Genomic DNA, 15984 nt, shown 5'->3' with positions numbered 1-15984 from the left:
AGTTTTCTTATAACACAGGATCTCATGAGAACAGAACTATCATGTTATAGCAAAACTGACTGTATAGTGGGCAATGAAGAAGGTTATCAAAGATTACACAGAGATCTCGATTGATTGGGTTGATAGGCTGAGGAGTGGCTGATGGAGTTTAATTTGGATAAATGTGAAATGTTATATTTTGGTAAAACAAACAGGGGCTGGACTTACACAATTAAAAGTGAGGCCTTGGGTAGTGTTGAAAATGTGTTGCTGGAAAAGCGCAGCAGGTCAGGCAGCATCCAAGGAGCAGGAGAACTGACGTTTCGGGCATGAGCCCTTCTTCAGGATTCTTGGGTAGTGTTGTCAAACAGAGAGACCTAGGGTTCAGATACATAATTATTTGAAGTTTGTGTCACATATAAACAGGGTTAAGGAGGTTAAGAAGGCATTTAGCATGCTTGCCTTCATTGCTCAGACCATTGAGTACAGGAGTTGAGACTTTGTTTTGCGATTGTACAGGAGGTTGGTGAGGCCTCTTGCAATAGTGTATCCAGTTCTGGTCGCCCTGTTATAGGAAGGATATCATTAATCTGGAGAGGGTTCAGAAAGGTTTAGCAGGATGTTGCTGGGTATGAAAGATTTGAGTTATAAGGTGAGGATGGATAGCCTGGGACTTTTTTCACTACAGTGTAGGAGGTTGAGGTTTATAGAGGTTTATAAAATCATGAGGGATGTAGATGAGGTGAATGGCAAGTGTCTTTTCCTTCTGGTGGGAGGTTTCAAGACTAGGGGGCATATTTTTAAGGTGAGAGGACAGAGCTTTAAAAAGGACATGAGGGGCAACGTTTTCATACAGAGGTTCGCGTGTGGAACGAACTGACAGAGGAAGTGGTGGATACGGTACAGTTACAACATTTAAAAGACATTTGGATAAGTTCATGAAGAAGAAATATTTGGAAGGGTGTGGGCTAGGAGTAGGCAGGTGGGATTAGTTTATTTTGGGAACACAATTGGCATAGTCTGGTTGCATCGAAGGTTTAGATTCCAAACTGTTTGACTCTATGAATCTATGATGAGTGTTTGTTTTTATTCATTCATAAGATGTGAGTATTTCTGACTGGGCCCAGTATTTACTGCCCGTCCCTAGTTGCCCCTTGAGAAGGTGGGGGTGAGCTGCCTTCTTGAACCGCTGCAGTCCATGTGCTGTGGGTAGACCCACAATGTCCTTAGGGAGGGAATTCCAGGATTCTGACCCGGTGACAGTGAAGGAATGGTAATATATTTCCAAGTCAGTATGGTGAGTGGCTTGGAGTGGAACTTGCGGGAGGTGGTGTTCCCATGTATCTGCTGCCCTCGTCCTTCTAGATGGAAGTGGTTGTGGGTTTGGAAGGTGCTGTCTGAAGATCTTTGATGAATTTCTGCAGTGCATCTTGTAGATGGTACACACTGCTGCTAACTGAGCGTCGGTGGTGGAGGGAGAGGATGTTTGTGGATGTGGTGCCAATCAAGCGGCTGCTTTGTTCTGGATGGTGTCAAGCTTCCTGAGTGTTGTTGGGGCTGCCCCCATCCAGGCAAGTGGGAAGCATTCCATCACACTCCTGAGTTGAATTTATTGTCATGTGTACCGAGGCACAGTGAAAAGCTTTGTCTTGTGAGCAATACAGGCAGATCACAGAGTTAAGGAGTATAGATAGTAAATAATAGGTAAACAGTGGCAAAAGTAAAACACTTGTGCCTTGTAGATGGTGGACAGGCTTTGGAGAGTCAGGAAGTGAGTTACTTGCTGCATTATTCCTTGCCTTTGACCTGTTTCCAATATTTTCCAGTTTTGCTTTCTCGAATTTCTGGTAAGTATTTCCAACTGCACACTCCCTGCTGCAGAAAGAATGGAGCTTGAAGATAACCCTCATTCAATCACTGAGGGGATAGATAATTAGCTAAAAGTCAACTGTTTGATTGTGTGGTCTGTGACTCCTCAGTAAAGCTTTTGGTTCAGTTTCATCAAGTCTAGTCATTTCAATGCCGCTCTATGTGTCCTTATCTACTTCCTCCTATGTCATGGTAGTAGTGAACCTAAACATTGCTGGAAAGAGAGACAGATCATTGAAGCTTGTCATCTGGACACATGCAAGAATGCCAAGTTTCAAAACAATTTAAGTTACAGGAAGAAGTGGCACCAACTGATGGGTGTCGCCATGGGGAATTCTGTAGGCTGATGGCGACTTACCAACCCAACCAGTCACAGTGCAAATACCGCCGATGCCGGGAATCAAAACCAGAATGCCGAGACAAAACCAGAAAATGCTGAGCAGGTCAGGCAGCATCTCTGGGGAGACAGAGAGAGAGAGAGAGAGAGTTCATGTTTCAGGTGGATGACCTTCCATCAGAACTGATAAGAGTTAGAAATAGGATAGGTTTTCAGCAAGTGACAGGGTGCAGGTAGAGCCGAGTGGAAGGTAAAACAAGGTGAAGCCAGCGAAGAATTGTCAGCACAGGGCAGTGGGAATGGGAAGCTACAGAGTAGATGTTAGGAAGTTGTGTCCATTGGTAAGAGAGACTAGGACCTGAGGGTACAGCCTTAGAGTAAAGGGAAAACCCTATAGATGGAGATAAGGAAAAACAGCCAGAGAGTGGGGAATCTATGGAGTTCACTGCCACAGGAGGCTGTAGAGGCCGGGTCATTGAGTTTATTTTATCATTGAGATAGATAAGTTCTTGAGGATCAAGGGGATCAAAAGTTATGGGGAGAAAGTGGGAAAATGGGGTTGACAAACTTATCAGCCATGATTGAGTGGCAGAGCAGACTTGATGGGTTGAATGGCCTAATTTCTGCTCCTATGTCTTATGGTCTTACATGATGTGTCTGACAAACAATGACACCATGAGGCAGAGCTGTCCTAAGTGAGAATGAAATAAAGCTGGTGTATCAGGCATGGTTACATTGCAATGGACAGTCCCTATGTCTCCAAACCAGAAACTTTGGGATCACGTCCCACTGTAGGAGTTAGTGGCCGTGGGATATTAGTTCCTGATCCTGCTTTAAGGCTCGATCATGAATTTGCAAAGGCTTTGACCATGCAGGTGATAAAAGCAGAAGTGATGTTGGGTGATAGAGAGTGGTGTCCTTCATTCTCTGGAATGGGTGTCATGATCCTATCCAAAAAACACAAACTATGGAAACCAATGTACGAGCACCTGACATGCCTACCTCTAGATGTCGGAAGTCATTGAATAAAACGAGGTCACCTCTCAGCGATAACCTTCTTCATTGTAGCTGCATGTGAAAACAAGTTGAAATTACAGCTAATCAGTCCAATTATTCAGCGTGTTCTGTAACCCGAATAATTCACAGTTCTGTTGAAGGCCCACTGGACTCGAAATGTTAACTGTTTCTCCCTCCATGCATTCTGCCAGGCCTGCTGAGTTTCTCCAACACTCTCTGTGTTTGTTTCACATTTCCAACATCTACATTTTGCTTTGATTCAAGTGTTGAATAAGCAGCCTTTTGCATGTAAATCTTTTTTGTTAAATGAGCTTCAAAAACTGGTCACTCAATGACTGAGGAAGGTAATGGCTTGTAGGAAAAGGACAAGACTATTAATTTATCACCAGGAGTGCCTTGAATTGTTTCATCACATATCTGTCGTGGATTGGACCAGTGACCATTCTGAGTTCTGACCCCACTCTGACAACTTATAAATCACATTTCCAACAAACCTGGTCACTTGCAGGCTGGTGTAAGGAACAACAATCTCAAAAGTTGCTGGATTGAATCATAGGATCCCTACAGTGTGGCCCTTCGGCCCAACAAGCCACACTCACCCTCTGAAGAGGAACCCACCCAGATCCATTCCCCTCCCCTATTGCTCTACACTTACCCCTGACTAATGCACCTAACCTACACATCCCTGAACACTATGGGCAAGTTAGCATGGCCAATTCGCCTAGGCTGCACATCTTTGCTGTAGAGAACATCTTAAAGAAGAAAAATAGAAAGCGCTGGAGAAACACAGTAGGTCTGGCAGCATGTGTGGAGACAAAGTAGAGTTAATGTTTTGCACCCAGTGCTTAGTATCGACCCTATTATTTTTCCCCACAGATGCTGCCAGACCTGCTGAGTTTCTCCAGGACTTTCTGGTTTTGTTTCTGATTTATAGCATCTGCAGTTTTTGGCTTCTTTTGTTGATTGTTACATTTTAGGGAACGTGTCCAATGGTAATGTAATTGTAACATCACTGAGCCAGCAATCCAGAACCCAAGACTAATGCTTTAGAACTGGGTTCAAATTTAAAACAAAAACATCCTTCCGGTGTCGATTGTCAGGCGTAAAAACCCATCTGGTTCATGAATGTCCTTCAGGGAAGGAAATCTGCCTTCCTTACCTGGCCTGACCTATATGTGACTCCAGACCACAGCAACGTGGTTGATTCTTAACTACTCTCTGGACAATAAATACTGGCCTAGCTGGTGTCAAAAGGCATGGCACTGGAAAAGCACAGCAGGTCAGGCAGCATCCGAGAAGCAGGGGATGAAGGGCTCATGCCCGAAATGTTGACTCTCCTGCTCCTCGGATGCTGCCTGACCTGCTGTGCTTTTCCAGTGCCACACTTTTAGACTCTGACTCTCCAGCATCTGCAGTCCTCACTTTCTCCTAGTCAGTGTCACCCATGAAAGATGGAAAGACTCTGCTGCTGCATTTCACCTATTTTTTAAATTCTTAGTCAACATCCCCAGATAACTGTGTCCCTGGGTTAGCAACCAGTTTGGTTGGATAGTCTTCACAATTTCTCATCATTATCTTGAAGAGGCCAGTCACCTCCTCATGGAAGTAACAGCGTAGAGCTCCCTGAAGTTTCTCTCGTGTATCGCCAAAACCCAAAAATATCGCTGTTGTTCTTGAGAGCAGTTGTGCGCATCTGAATTTGCTTTTAAGTTTGTAGCAGAGACTTGACAGGTGAACCACTCAACCTCCATCATCTGCTTCCCTGACAGACAAAAACATCTACACTGCTACACTGTATGGATTCCATGGGAAACTGGCAGACATAAAGAGGAACTTTCAAAAACGCTCCCTCAAGATGGACGATTCCCTCCCTTACTCACTGAATGGTAAGGAAAATAATTCACTTCTTCAGTTGTAATCCAGCTGAGACAAGCTGACCTGGAGTGAAGTTGATAGCTCTCAATGTTAGCCCCAGGGTAACGCTCAAGCTCCTCCTCCCCTTGGTTGTAAAAGGAGACTTGAGTTAAGATGGGGGAACCACACCTTAGGGAGGATAGATTGTCCTTGGAGGGACTACAGTGTACGTTTACAAGAAAGACTTCAGGGGTTCAGTTATGAGGGAAGATTACACAAACTGGGCTTGTTTTCTCTCGAAGTCAGAAGGTTAAGGGGCAATCTGGTCAAAGTGTCCAATCTATTCATAGATCGCTAAAGATAAAACTTTTTCTACTGGTGGGGGATTCTAGAACCAGGGGCATAGTCTGAGAATTAGGGCCAGAGCATTCAGGAGAGATGTTCGGAAACACTTCTACACACAAAGAGTGTGTATTTGGAACTCTCTTCCCCAAATGGCACTGGATGCTGGATCAGTTGTTAGTTTTAAATCTGAGAGTGATAAATTATTGTTAAGCAAAGGTATGAAGGGACATGGACCAAAGGCAGGTCGATGGAGTTAGGCCACAGATCAACCAAGATCTCATTGAATGGTGGGACAGGCTGGAGGGGCTGAATGGCCTACAGCTGTTCCTGTGGCTGTTCAGATCTCCGACGACTAAGGGGTGGCTCAATCTGTCTGATGGTCATTCACTTACTTGAGAAGGAAATCTGACATCCTCCCAGGGTCTGGTCTACATGGGACTGACTCTTAACTACTGTGTGGAGTGGCCCAGAAAGCCACTGTAGGACACGTGGAGAAGGATGGAAAGGGCCAGTCATGACTGCAACGCAAGGCAGAATGTTGGAATTAAATTGCTCCATGTTTACAAAATAAACTTTCCAGTTGTCACGTTGAGTGCAAAGTTTAAGGGGCCTAGTATCTGAAAGTTAAAGCAGAATGCTGGAGAAGAGATCAGTCAGCCCCTGGATGGGGGAGAAAGGGTTAACCTCAGCATCTCCTTCCCTCTAACCCACCCCCAGCATGTTTTCAAACATTGTGGAGTGTTCAGTTTGGATGCCTTTATTTTTGTCAGCTTTTCATGAATCTCTGGAGTTCTGCACCCACAGCGCTGTGGCTGCTTTATTGATAAATCTAAAGAGGAGATAGATAGGTTTTTAATGAGTGATGGGGTGAGGGGTTACGGAGAGTGGGCACAAAAGTGGAGATGAGGCCTAGGTGAGATCAGTCATGATCGTATTGAATGGCAGAGCTGGCCCGAGGGGCTGAATGGCCTCCTCCTTCTCCTAGCTCTTACCTTGCCACATTCACGGTCATGACAGAACAGAATTTGGCTTCAGGTAACAAGAGGCAGTGGGCAGGAAAATGGAAGTAATACAGAAGATGGGCCAAGATCCCATTGAGAGCTAGAATAGGATCGATGGAACAAAGGGCCTTGATGGGTTTGACTCATTGCTGTGTCCCCCTTTGTAGATGTAACCTTTATCGACTCGGTCTTGGTGACGGAAAGTGTCAACAGCTCTGTGGGAGATGACGACAAGATTTATTTCTTTTTCACGGAGAAACTGAACGAAGAGAATGCATTTAACAGGAAGCTGCTAGTCACAAGGGTGGCTCGAGTCTGTAAGGTAAGAGGGCTTCAGAACTCTGTGCTCATACCTGTGTGTACGTATCTGCGCCTGTGTGTGCACATGTGCATGTGTGTGTGTGCGCATGGATCGGCATGTGTGAGTATGTATGTGTGCACGGGTACATGTGCGTGTGCATGTGTTTACACATGTGTATGTGCATGCATGTGTGTCCGTGTGTGTGTGTGTGTGTGTGTGTGTGTCCGTGTGTGTGTGTGTGCGCGTGCAAAAATGCACAGGCCAGAAGATTGTTGTGGGATGCGGGTGAGATACAGAGCTCAATCCTATATGTTTATTTCTGTTGGCAGAACTGCAAAGTAGCAGCATTAATTAGCAAATTTATTTCATTGATTAAGCAAGATAAAAAAGTTCATGAATGTGCAAGGAATATCTTGCAGGTAAAAAGTAAACTCATCCTGGTCTTACCAGACCATTAAACTGCGCCCTTATGACAGAGGGAGAGCCAGATAACAGGTGGTGAGTTTAACCTGAGGGTTATCACCCCTCAGACCGGTGGGGGGAGGTTGAGGAAGAGAATCCTTCGTGGTAACCCTAGCTGGTGTGAGAGTTCAACCCATGTCATTGGTGTGACTCTGCATCACAAACCAGCAGTCCAGCCAACTGAGCTAAACTGACCAAAAAGAAAATCCAAAGACCTGCAGATGCTGGAAATTTGAAACAAAACCAGAAATCGCTGGAGAAACTCCAAACTGAAGAAGGGTCACTGGGTCCAAAATGAAAACTCTATTTCTCCGTCCACAGATTATTGCCAGACCTGCTGAGTTTCTCCAGCAGCTGTTGTTTTGTGAGCTAAACTGACCCCTATCTCAGTTTTACTGTCTTCCAGCAATCATAAAGTGCAGCCTGTTATTGGGTTTACTGTATTTCTTGCTGGCTAAGGAATGTTCATGGATCATCGCTTTCATGCGGATTTTGCAAGATGGTGGAATTCTCGGTGTTCACAAAAGGTTTTGCTGTGCCATTTGGTGTGAGCATCGCTGTGTAAGAACCCTCTGTCAGGGAGTAGATTAGAATAGCTCACTAAAGAGGAAGGTATGGCCTGTTGTGGGGGGGGAGAGAGGATGGCCCCTTCGTTCCCCTGCTTCCTGCTTCCATCCATCTTGTCTTATTTCAGTTGTACCACCTCCTAACCTAAATCATCAGTTTCTCAACACTTTGTAATTCCTGACTTCCCTCAATGTGTCCTCCCCTGGGGAATAGAACATAGAACATAGAAAAGTACAGCATAGAACAGGCCCTATGGCCCACGATGTTGTGCCGAGATTTAATCCTAATGTAAAATATAGTAATTTAACCTACACACCCCTCAACTCACTGCCATCCATGTGCATGTCCAGCAGTTGCTTAAATGTCCCCAATGACTCTGCTTCCACCACCACAGCTGGCAACGCATTCCATGCATTTACAACTCTGTGTAAAGAACCTACCTCTGATGTCTCCTTTATACCTTCCTCCTAATATCTTAAAACTGTGACCCTTCGTGCCAGTCAGTCCTGCCCTGGGTAAACATCTCTGGCTATTGACTATCCATGCCTTTCATTACCTTGTATACCTCGATCAGGTCACCTCTCTTCCTCCTCCTCTCCAGAGAGAAAAGTCCGAGCTTAGTCAACCTCTCTTCATAAGACAAGCCCTCCAGTCCAGGCGGCATCCTGGTAAACCTTCTTTGCACCCTCTCCAAAGTCTTTGTAAGATCTAACAGCCGGAGGCAGAATGCTAGCAATGGGTAAGGTCACTGGGATGTGGAGAAATGTCTTCATCCAGGGAGTGGTGAGCCTGTGGAATTCTGTGCAGTTGAGCAAAGCATTGAACATTTTTAGGAAGGAGCTAGGTATAGTTCTGGAGTCATAGAGGCATGCAGCACAGAAACACGCCCTTCGCTCCAACTTGTCCGTGCTGACCAGACATCCCAATCTGACCTCGCCCCATTTGCCAGCATATCCCTCTAAAACACTAAAGGAATTAAACGTTATGGAGAAAAAGTGAGACCAGGGACTGAGTTGGATGATCAGCCATGATCATTTTGAATGGTGCAGCAGGTCCGAAGGGCCAAATGGCTTACTCCTGCTCCTACTCTCTCAGTCTTAATCGCTGAGGAATACGAAGCAGAGTAGATGGATGACTGGGGTCTGTTTCTATCTGGAAGGGTTCGTTTCACTGGGCTTGATGGCCATCTTACCAGTGCCCTATTTTGGATATACAAACCTTGAGCTTAATTCTTTAATAAAATGAAATAAATCAAACAATTGCCGATGCTTGAAATCTGAAACAAAAACAGAAAGTACTGAAGAAACTCAACGGGTCTAGCAGCATCTTTAGAGAGAAAAACAGAGTTACGCTTTGAGTCCAGTGATCCTTGAAAAACACACATACACGCAAACATACCCCAGATAATGGGACAATTTGATTTCTCTCTGAAAAATTTTAATTTGGAGAAAAATACAGCTAATAATTAGTCTTTAGAAAGAAGGGATATGATGTTTGTCAGTCTGGCATTCTTCATGATCATTGAACACATGCAGTTGTTTCTGGGGTCTTGGCAGTCACAGCTTGCTCCAGAAACCATCCAGGTGATACAGGGTTTGGACTAGATTCACAGCAAAGATATTTCAGAAAGGCAAAGAGATGAGCTAGGCAGCCTCTCCCTCAGAAATCTTATTTTTCTAACTAACATTCTAAACAATAAACACGACAGCCCTAAGACAGGGCAGCTCAGTGGTTAGCACTGCTGCCTCTCAGCACCAGGAACCTGAGTTTGATTCCCGCCTTGGACGACTGTCTGTGTGGAGTTTGCACATTCTCCCCGTGTGTCTGTGTGGGTTTCCTCTGGGTGCTCCGGTTTCCTCACACAGTCCAAAGATGTGCAGGCCAGGTGAATTGGCCATGGGAAGTGTAGGGTTACAGGGCTAACATAGGAGGATGTGTTTGGGTAGGATGCTGTTCAGAGGGTCAGTATGGGCTGAATAGCCTGCTTCCACACTAGGGATTCTATGATAAAACCGAGACAGGTGATTTGTAAGAAAAGTTCATGAAATGAGTAATTTCCCACGGGGACGTTTTTAAAATAATTCTTGCGTCGACCAAAAAAAGTCGTTCATAATAGATCTGAGTGTTCAATGTGGTTCTGCGACATTACATTGTCTTGTCCACTAAGGGAGGCCCAAACCCATTTAGAATGATCAACTCCAGTTAAAATAGCAATAGTTTGGGATCACTAGGTATGGGGATAGGACAGGAATGCTGGGTGTACCTGACGCTAATCCATGATCTGAATGAATCACGGAAGTGGCTGTAAGCCCAGTTGGGTGAATCCTGGTCTGATTCCTTACATTCTAATTGTTCTTAGTGTTTGATGATCTTTCTGCAAGGTTCCGAGAGATCTGAAACGTTAGCCCCGTTTCCCCTTCCTTGGACACAGCTGAGCGTTTCCAGCATTTTCTGTTCTGATTTTGGATTTCCAGCATCTGCAGCTATTAACATGAGCGTTCCTTTGCTAATATTCTAACCCGTAGTTCTCAGACTTATATCTAACCTTGTGATGGTGGTGCAGTTTATTGTTTGACATGTTTCACCATCAATCAGTTCAATAAAAGCAATTTATGGTTTCATTGAATACATTCCTCAGGAACTCATATTTCTTCTGATTTTTTTGGGGATTGAATTACTGCCGTTTTGTACATGATCAGTCCCTTGTGGAGTATTCGCTGTGTAATAAAACTGGGTCTGATATTAAAAAATGTTGAGAATCAACTGCAGTCTGTTGGCTGTTAAATGTCATGGAGACAAGACTTCTACCAAGGGCATACATGGATACAGGTCACTCTGAAGAAAATATGTTTGAAATAACATTGTCACATGGCTGAATCTCTCACAAACGAGATTAGATTAGATTCCCTGCAGTGTGGAAATAGGCCCTTCTGCCTAACAAGTCCACACCGACCCTCCAAAGAGTAACCCAACCAGACCCGTTCCCCTAACTAATGCACCTAACACGATGGGCAATTTATCACGGCCAATTCACCTGACCTGCACATCTTTGGACTGTGGGAGGAAACCCACGCAGACAGTCGCCCGAGGCAGGAATTGAAGCCGGGTCCCTGGTGCTGTGAGGCAGCAGTGCTAACCACTGAGCCACCATGCCACCCTAATAAGGATGGTGTGTGTTGGGTTTGTTTTGCAAACCAGGATCTGTTAAAAAAAAGACTTTACTCTGAACGGTGCCCTTCCAAAATCCATTGTGGCACACTCACAGATGAAATAAAGTCTGTGCTTTGAAATCAGTTAACCCTTTAGCAAAGCACTGAATGCAACATCTCCTTTGTGATAATATTATGGCTTAAAGAGGTGTGCTTTGTCCTGGTTTTTTAAGAGAGGTTTTAAGACAGAGGGACCAATTTGTCTATTGATAGTCCATAAAATAAACAGTTGTTTTTTTTAAAAATGGAAACAATACAAGCAGCCTGAGTGAGTGGGCCCAAGCTCCCACAAGGTCAGGATTTTTAGTTTTAGCTTTCAGCAGTTATTGGGGTCTTGAAGCTGGATTTGGAAGCTCTTATTCCTCTCTCTGTTACAGTGAAAAGTGGGGTTCCCGTCCTGCTGCCAGAATTGCATGTGAGAAAATCTGTTTTACTGAATTTGCCTTTGCCAAGGGTGTGCTTATGGGACATTACTAAATTGGAACAGCTGCTATCTGGCAGTTAAATAATTATTCTGTTAAGTTTTCTGATAGAGTTAGGCTATTCCAATTTCCTCGTTTCTTTGTTTTTTTTGTAACTATAGGGGAAGAATAAGGTGTATTTTACTTCAAATCTGGTAGTCTGACCAATCCAATTGCATACAGAATGCAACGCTAGGACTTGGCTTTAAATTAAGAAAAAGCCAGGATCTAAGCTATCTCCTGGAGGGATTTGGTCTGGTCCATAACATCTAAGACAGAGTTGAGGAGAATTTTGCTTTGTCTCTCAGGGGATTGCTATTCTGTGGCTTGTAGCCCCCCAGGAAACAGTTGATGCAGGGTCATTGAAGTCATTCAAGGCTGAGTTAGATCAATTTTTGATAGACAAGGGAGTCATGGTTTATTGAGGAGAGACAGAAGATTGGAGTTCAAGCCTCAGTCTGATCAATCAGATATCTTTATCAAACACAGGGCAGACTCAATAGACTGAATGGCCTGCTTAGCTCTGTCAGAACTCACACAATACCAGGTTATAGTCCACCAGGTTGATTTGAGATCACAAGCTTTCGGAGCAGTGCTCCTTCATCAGGTAACTAGTGGGGCAGGACCATAGGATGCAGACTTTACCTGATGAAGGGGTTGTGTTCCAAAAGCTTGTGATTTCAAATGAACTGGTTGGACAATAACCTGGTGTCATGTGACCTCTGGCCTTGTCCACCCTGGTCCAATCCCGGCACTTCCACGTCTTAGCTTCGTGTTCTTAGTCAAAAACAGAAAGAAACTGCAGAAGCTCAGCAGGTCCAGCAGCATATGTGGAGAGAAATCGGAAATAATGTTTTGGGTCCAGTGACATTCCTCAGAAGCTGCCAGACTATGCTAAGCTTTTCTAGCAATTTCCATCTTTGTGTTCTTAGAATAGTTACCATAGTGAATTTTTTAAATGAATTTGCCAAGGCAAAATTTCAACAAACAGGTATAGTCCCTTTAAAGAAAAACGTTTACTTTGTGTGGCATTAGATTGCCACCTTGCCTTTTAAGTGTAAATCTGCAGATTTTAATTTGCATCGATCATTATATTTTAAGTGAATTCTGCAGTTCCAGGTTTGTACTTGAGAAGTGAATTGTAAAATACAGGCTGTTCTGCTGTAAAGCATGTTTCATTAACACAAATTCACTGTAATGAGATTGACGAACTGGGGACGCTGTTTCTATAGCGCAAATGTTTAAAGTGCCTATTAGTTATAGCTTGATTCCGGCCCCATCAGTTTAAATGTGCTGCTATTACATGATTTTCTGATAACACAAGATTATATGAGAACGGATCTACTGCGTTATAGCAGAACTGACTGTAGCCCATTCCCACTTCTGAACAACACAGAAGAATCCATTAGAACTGACAGAGGAACCAGACATTGTTTATAAAATGCTACACAGTCTAGAAATCTGAAATGTAAGGCCAGACAGCCCCAGTGGAGAGAGAACCAGGGTTAACATTCCACATTCATCTAGACAAAGACATGCAACTGTGTCCCTGTTTCTCTCATTATTTAAAATATCTGTTCCGTATAAAAGTAATTACCAGCAGTTTTTCTCTCTCCACCAATGTCATCTGTCCTGTTGAGTACTCCAGCATTTTCTCTTTATATTCCAGTGTTAAAATCCCACCTTTTAGGGGTGGCTTGGTGGCTCAGTGGTGCCTCACAGTGCGAGGCACCTGGGTTCAATCCCACCCTCGGGTGACTGTGTGTGTGGAGTTTGCACATTCTCCCTGTATCTGCGTGAGTTTCCTCCCACAATCCAAAGATGTGCAGGTTAGGGTGGATTGGCCATGGGAAATCACCCAAAGTGTCCAGGGATGTGTAGGACAACCATGGGAGTTATAGGCATTTGATAGTGGATTGGGTCTGGGTGGGCTGCTCTTCGGAGGATCAGTATGGACCCAGTTGGCCCAATGGCCTGTTTCCACACTGTATGAATTCTAGAGGCAATGCTTTAACATAAATGAGATATTTGGCATCAGGAGCTGCATGTGATAACCACCAGGTGAAGTGCACAGTGCTGGTGGCACTCCTGATGTACAGCTACTTGCACCATTCTGGCTGTTTGGAGACCGTACAAAACCCCACACCAAGAGCCAAGGGTTCTACCAAGGTTATGGCAACTACAACAATGCCGTCATGAAAATTCAAAGTCTACAAACTTAGCATTAGCACAAGGTGGTTCTGGGTTGAGTCAAAAAGTGTGGCGCTGGAAAAGCACGACCGGTCAGGCAGTATCCGAGGGGCAGGAGAGTCGACTTTTCGAGCATAAACTCTTCATCAGGGACGAAGATGATGAACATTCCTGATGAAGGGCTTATGCTCAAAATGTTGATTCTTCTGCTCCTCGGATGCTGCCTGACCTGCTGTGCTTTTCCAGCACCACACTTTTTGACTCTGATCTCCAGCATCCGCAGTCCTCACTTTCTCCCTGTTCTGGGTTGACACTAGTGTTCAATTTGGTTCAAATTAGCTTCCAAACTACAGTGAGGTAGAGTGCGATTGTCCAATTCTCTTCACTGTCTGATCTCAGCTCAGGTGCTGGTGAATCTGTTCACTCTGTAACTGCAGGGATGGTGTGAAGCCACAAGTTTTGGGTCCGGCTGTGGTGTGATTCTGTTGCAGAAACAGGGAGGTCTGATCCCTCCATAAGCCATCTGAAAATTTTCATTTCAGCCTGAAAACAGGTCTCTATTAATAAAGTAACCATGCAGTGTGTTAACTATCAGAATCAAGGCTGTCTGAATCACCAGGGTCCTTTAGGAGCTGGTTTGACCTAGATCTGAGTCCAGTTCCACATTGACATCTTTGATTATTCTGAAGGTGGATTGGCCATGGGAAATATGGGGTTATGAGGTGGGCAGGGTGGATTGCTCTTTAGTGGGCTGGTGCAGACTCGATGGGCCAAATGGCCTTTATCTGCCCTGTAGGAGTCTATAATTCTATGATTCTAATTGCCCCTTGGATGAGGATTTGCAGGACACTGACTGTCAGAGGCGCTCACTCCAAATGTCCACATTCCAATCACTCATTTTAGCCTCACCATCTACTGTTGGCTTTAGATACTAATATTTAAAAATGTTAAACATTGCTTTGTTCTGGTTATGAAATAGTTTTGATGTTAGTCATCTTAATTATATTATTCATTAAAATAATGTTTTGGTTCTGGATTAGTGGTGACACCCGCACCAATCAACCACACCGGCCCGTGGCCCAACATTTCCACTCCCCCTCCCACTCTGCCGAGGACATGGAGGTCCTGGGCCTCCTTCACCACTGCTCCCTCACCACCAGACGCCTGGAGGAAGAACGCCTCATCTCCCGCCTCGGAACACTTCAACCCCAGGGCATCAATGTGGACTTCAACAGTTTCCTCATTTCCCCTTCCCCCACCTCACCCTAGTTCCAAACTTCCAGCTCAGTAACTGTCCCCATGACTTGTCTGGACTTGTCCGACCTGCCTATCTCCTTTTCCACCTATCCACTCCACCCTCTCCTCCCTGACCTATCACCTTCATCCCCTCCCCCACTCACCCATTGTACACTATGCTACTTTCTCCCCATCCCCACCCTCCTCTAGCTTATCTCTCCACGCTTCAGGCTCACTGCCTTTATTCCTGATGAAGGGCTTTTGCCCGAAACGTCGATTTCGAAGCTCCTTGGATGCTGCCTGAACTGCTGTGCTCTTCCAGCACCACTAATCCAGAATCTGGTTTCCAGCATCTGCAGTCATTGTTTTTACCTCGAATGTTTTGGTTAGCCAAGCCCACATGAAAGTCAGGATTTGTTGCAGACCATGTGTATAAGAACAGAAAACAAAGAACAAAGAAAATTTACAGCCCAGGAACAGTCCCTTCGGCCCTCCAAGCCTGAGCTGGTCCAAATCCACTGTCTAAACCTATCGCCCAATTTCTAAGGATCTGTATCCCTCTGCTTCCCACCTACTCATGCATCTGTCCACACGCACCTTAAAAGAATCTACCATGCCTGCCTCTACTACCTCAGCTGGCAACACGTATAATCTGCTGGTGAATTGAATCATTACAGGACAGTGAGGAGTACTAGCCTTAAGGTGTTTCAGACTGGCACTGTGAAGAATTGATGCTTCCCTGAATTTCCAATCCTGACGGCACAGCCAGGGAAGATCCTGAGCACAGCTCACCACTCACCGGGAGTGACCAACAGGCTACACTTTGTACACATCCCTCATTATCAACATCCTGGGGGGGTTACCATTGACCAGAAACTCAACTGGATTTGCCAAATAAATGCAGTGGCTACAAGAGCAGGTCAGAGGTTAGGAATACTGCGGTGAGTAACGCAACTCCTGACTCCTCAAAAGCTTGTCCACTATCTACAAGGCACAAGTCAGGAGTGTGATGGAATACTCCCCACTTGCCTGGATGGGGGCAGCCCCAACAACACTCAAGAAGCTTGACACCATCCAGGACAAAGCAGCCGTATGATTGGTACCACATCCACAAACATCTACTCCCTCCACCACCAACCCTCAGCAGTGGCTGTGT

At 44.9% G+C, this 15984-nt stretch overlaps 1 protein-coding gene across 1 annotated transcript in view; it reads left to right on the top strand.

Moving 5' to 3' along the window:
* sema4gb (sema domain, immunoglobulin domain (Ig), transmembrane domain (TM) and short cytoplasmic domain, (semaphorin) 4Gb) overlaps positions 1 to 15984 on the top strand; it is a 176427-nt gene that overhangs the window by 106752 nt on the left and 53691 nt on the right. The window contains exons 7-8 of the mRNA XM_072557084.1: positions 4972 to 5088; positions 6570 to 6724. Of these exons, the coding sequence (XP_072413185.1) occupies positions 4972 to 5088; positions 6570 to 6724 (272 nt within the window). The remainder of the gene's footprint in view (positions 1 to 4971; positions 5089 to 6569; positions 6725 to 15984) is intronic.

Source organism: Chiloscyllium punctatum, chromosome 38 (genome assembly GCF_047496795.1).
Source record: "Chiloscyllium punctatum isolate Juve2018m chromosome 38, sChiPun1.3, whole genome shotgun sequence".
NCBI classification, from domain to species: domain Eukaryota; kingdom Metazoa; phylum Chordata; class Chondrichthyes; order Orectolobiformes; family Hemiscylliidae; genus Chiloscyllium; species Chiloscyllium punctatum.
The sequence above is the reverse complement of the archived record's forward strand: the minus strand, read 5'-3'. Positions and strand labels throughout refer to the sequence as shown.